The following is a 4,163-nucleotide window of genomic DNA, read 5'->3' on the forward strand; positions in this document are numbered from 1 at the left end:
ATAATACTAAGTCCTAACTTATCGAACAAGAAACAAATATATGTAAAGATATGCAAGACCCTAATAAATCTAAACTAATTAAATGAAGAAGGAACAAATCTAACTAGGCGAAGGAGGCTCGTATCACAATCACTTGAGTTGGGATGCGGAGCAGATCACCTACTCCAAAACACCAATCCATTTCCTACTCCACAATCATAACAAAATAAAATAATCATATAACACGAGCAATTTTAATAAGCGATGATGAGTTTATTTTATTTTGTTGTCAGTGTGGAGTAGGAAATATACTGGTGTTTTGGAGTGGTGATCTGCTCCGGCAGGGCCGGAGGGAGGGAGTATATATTTTTCTAAATAAAATTGGTGTCTTTGGCAACAATGTATATTCTCCCCTAACATTTCCAGCACGTTTTTCTGAAGAGCAAATTCGAGGAATTAAAAATATGAAATTGCACTAAAAAATTAATAGCTGAGTTTAGTCTTCTTGATTTACTCGAGCTTAAACTACATTATCAAACTACCGATTTTATTTGAGTTTGATGTTGATTTAAATTTCAACTGCAACATACAATTTGATCAAATTACTGCTGATAACGAAGATGTCGAGCACCAGTTTCCTCACTAAATCACCGTCGTCTCTTCCCCGGCAGCTCCTCACTTCTCCGCCGCATCCTCAGCTCTCGGCGTCTCTGTTCAAGGTCCGCATTTTCTCTCCGATTACGCGTGTTTTAGTACTAGTATTTGATTTTAGGTTATCACTTCGGCTACCGATTAATCCGATCCGTTGTCATTGCAGAAAAGAGCTTCTAATCACAGGTTATTGATGCTGAAAGTCAGCTGCGATTCGGCGGGGAGCCAGCGCACCGCCAAATCCGACTCCTCCGCCGCCAGTGCCGGGCTCATTTCAGCATACGGATGGTGCGCCGCTCTCGGCGGCGTTGGTTTTCTGGAGACGGCGTATCTGACTCTCGCCAATTCGGAAGCATTGTGCCCCATTGGAGAGGGATCTTGCGATGGCATCCTTAACAATCACTTCGCTTCCATTTTAGGTATTCTTCTTTGACTAATGTTGAAATAGTTAGGTTATTATTTTCCCTCCGCTTTAGGCGATTGTGACTAATTTGTGATGGAATTGTTTGGCTAGTGTTGCCAACAGAACTTTATTAAGAATGCATGTTTTCTAGTTGGCTTTTGCTTTGTATTAAGGGAAATCAGCACCACCACTTGTGTTTAAACCAATTGTTTCTGTGTCTTTGACGAGAGAGTATAACATTGATGCTGTCTATATTAAGGTGTTCCTCTGCCATTATACGGCATGGCCGCCTATGGATTAGTTGCGATTCTCGGCCTAGGACAACATATTGGTTTCCAGAATACGCCGTTTGATGTCAAGAAAACGGATGCTGATACGGTCTTGGTTGGGATGACTACCTCCATGGCAGTTGCTGCTACGTACTTTCTGTATACCCTGAGCACCGAGTTTGGTGGAGAGTCATGGTTATACTGTTTGACATCATCAGCACTAACCTTCAGTTTGTTCTTGATTACCATAAAGGTTCTACCTAGTTTTTCTTCTCTCTTTTTTACACTACGTTACCAATGAAGAGAAGTTGTGAATTCCTTCTGCAGAATCTTGGGATCGACAGGATTAAAGAGATGTTGGGCTCAAAGTTATGCATGGCTAGCTTGCTTATTATAGCCTTGGCCGCATCATATAATGTTTTTCAACCTGTTTCATCAAGGTACTACAGAGTTTAGATTTTGATGCTCAGAGCTCATGCATCCCGTAATATGTGTATTAAGTTATTTCTTCTTGTGTATCCAACAGTTTTGCAATGACAGAATTACCATATGTAGAAAAAGAGATCACAACTGAATCCAGTCCTTTGGCTATTTCTCTTGCAAAACATCTGCACTCTACTGGAGCGAGACTATATGGGGCTTTCTGGTGTTCACATTGTGTGCATCAGAAAGTGGTAATTTTCTTTTTCTCTCATGTTGTTTGAGTTGGAAACTTTGCTCTACAAACTTGTGATCATTACTTCCGTCGAACTCCACTAGAAACATAAAAATGAGAAGTATGGTTTCGTAATCCTGAAATGTAACCTCTCAGCTTTATTGAGGTTTACACTGTTACACTTGAACAAAAGATCAGAATCTCCGACTTGCTAAAAGTATCAGTAAGAAACTCCTCATTTGCTTTACTGATATTCTGTAGCACTGAGAAACAGCATGAATAAGTGCTCTCCTGGATTGAATGATGATATTTTAGTTCTTCTCGTTTCGTGCTATCCATTTGAAGCATATAAGTCAGACTCCAAAAGTTTTCCCTCATCATTGTTAAAGATTTCATTATTCTACTTCAACTTCTTTCATTCTTTCTTTACCCCCTTTTTGGTTTAGCATCTGCCATATTCTTCTAGAAGCTTGTGGTGTATATATCTAGGACTTTTAAGGGGAAGGATGAATTTCACGATATAGAGATAAAATAAGAAAATTTATAAATCCTTAATTTGGTTCTTTTCATTGACCTACAGAAGATATTTGAGATATTCTCTTCTAAATTCCTTTTGCTTTTGTTGTTTTGTACTGCAAATGAAACAGATATTTGGGCGCGAAGCAACTAAACTGTTAGATTACGTAGAGTGCTATCCTGATGGATTAAAGGCAGGAACTAAAATGGCCGAGGCCTGTTATGGTATTGACCTTAAATATTTTCCGTCTTGGGAAATAAATGGCCAGGTGCAAACTCCTCTTCATCTGAGCCAAATCTTTCTGCCTTCTTGGTTTTCGTATCGTATATCTATGGATCTGTGTATTTGTCAAAAATCTGCATTGATGAAATGTTTTATTCTACTAGTAGTAGTTAGTTTGCATACCTTGGTATAGTAAATCGCTAGTATATTTCAAATAAACAAAAACCATCATGCCATTAACGTTTCCCTTTTCTCGATGGATTCGACATTATTGAAAAAAGGGTGTTAATTTTGATGATGGTGTTTTAGATATCTAATTTGCTCAGATGGCCACAGGTTTTCAGCGGTGAGAAGCCATTGGAAGAACTTGCAACATTGTCTGGGATGAAACTTGAAGAATTGAGTCATTAGAAGTAAGATTATCCCAGTTTTTGCTCTTCCCGCTTTTTATGATTTCTTCGAGAACCGAACGACATTATTGTCTCAGAGCTTAGAAAGCTCATATATAAGACTGAGATATGTGATACCTTAAGGAGCTCTTTGAGTTTAGTTACCAAGTCAAGTTTTCCCTTTTGCTGACTTATCAATTTAATTAATGTCATATTTTGCTCTAGTGTTTTAGTTCATCAGTACATACTACATAAGTACATATACAATTATGGAAACACAGACATAAAATCAAATCAGATGGAGAATAATTCTAAACATGTGTCATAATATTAGGAAACTGTAATACATAAAAGTACATATGTTACACCAACGAATGCATGATACTATGCTGGATAGATATATCGTATTTTGTTGAGTGTCGCATCTACAAAACCGATCATAACATGGCCGCACGCAATTGAAAGTATATGATAAATAAATAACAAAGTTACTTAGAAGGTGGTGGGGCAAGGCCAAAGCTAGGGTAGAAAGGTATATTCGGGAAGCTTGTTGGGATCGAAGGAAATGGGGGAAGCTTGGGCATAGTTGGTTGAGTTGGGAACATTGGAATCGATGGCATTGGTGGGAGACTTGACGTAGGAAACGTTGATGGGATCGTTGGCAACCCGGGAATCGACTGCAGTAGATGACGGGCTGCATCACATTTTTTAGTATGGATTGTGATTACAGCAAGAATCACAAAGCAGAGATATATGGTTTTTGACATGATTCTAGTTCGAGAAAGATATTACTATGAAGAATAGTTGCTTTGATTGTTGTAATGAAGTAAGGTTTGTTTGAGGTACTTATATACTCAATTTCAATCATGTAAAATTTGACCAAAATAATCTGTCACGAATGTTGGTGGAAATAAGATGTGTTGGTTGCGACTTGTATGTATATGTTCGATTTTGGTAAGAAATTATTGTTGGAATCAAATTAATGATTCACATAAATCATCACATAAATCATACATGTTGAATACGATTGATAAACATAAAGTGGAAGCGTACATGAATTTGGATTCATGATGTTTGA

The 4,163-nt window shown here is 37.9% G+C and overlaps 1 protein-coding gene across 1 annotated transcript; it reads left to right on the forward strand.

The window, feature by feature from the left end:
* The first annotated feature begins 408 nt into the window (after positions 1–408).
* LOC121773442 (thiol-disulfide oxidoreductase LTO1-like) lies at positions 409–3,330 on the forward strand. Its single transcript, XM_042170299.1, has 7 exons — positions 409–698; positions 797–1,049; positions 1,293–1,555; positions 1,630–1,742; positions 1,829–1,976; positions 2,605–2,742; positions 3,033–3,330. The coding sequence occupies exons 1-7, from the start codon at positions 600–602 to the stop codon at positions 3,105–3,107; spliced, it is 1,089 nt and encodes a 362-aa protein (XP_042026233.1). The 5' UTR covers positions 409–599; the 3' UTR covers positions 3,108–3,330.
* The last annotated feature ends 833 nt before the right edge of the window (positions 3,331–4,163 follow it).

Source organism: Salvia splendens, chromosome 17, assembly GCF_004379255.2.
Source record: "Salvia splendens isolate huo1 chromosome 17, SspV2, whole genome shotgun sequence".
Classification (NCBI taxonomy): domain Eukaryota; kingdom Viridiplantae; phylum Streptophyta; class Magnoliopsida; order Lamiales; family Lamiaceae; genus Salvia; species Salvia splendens.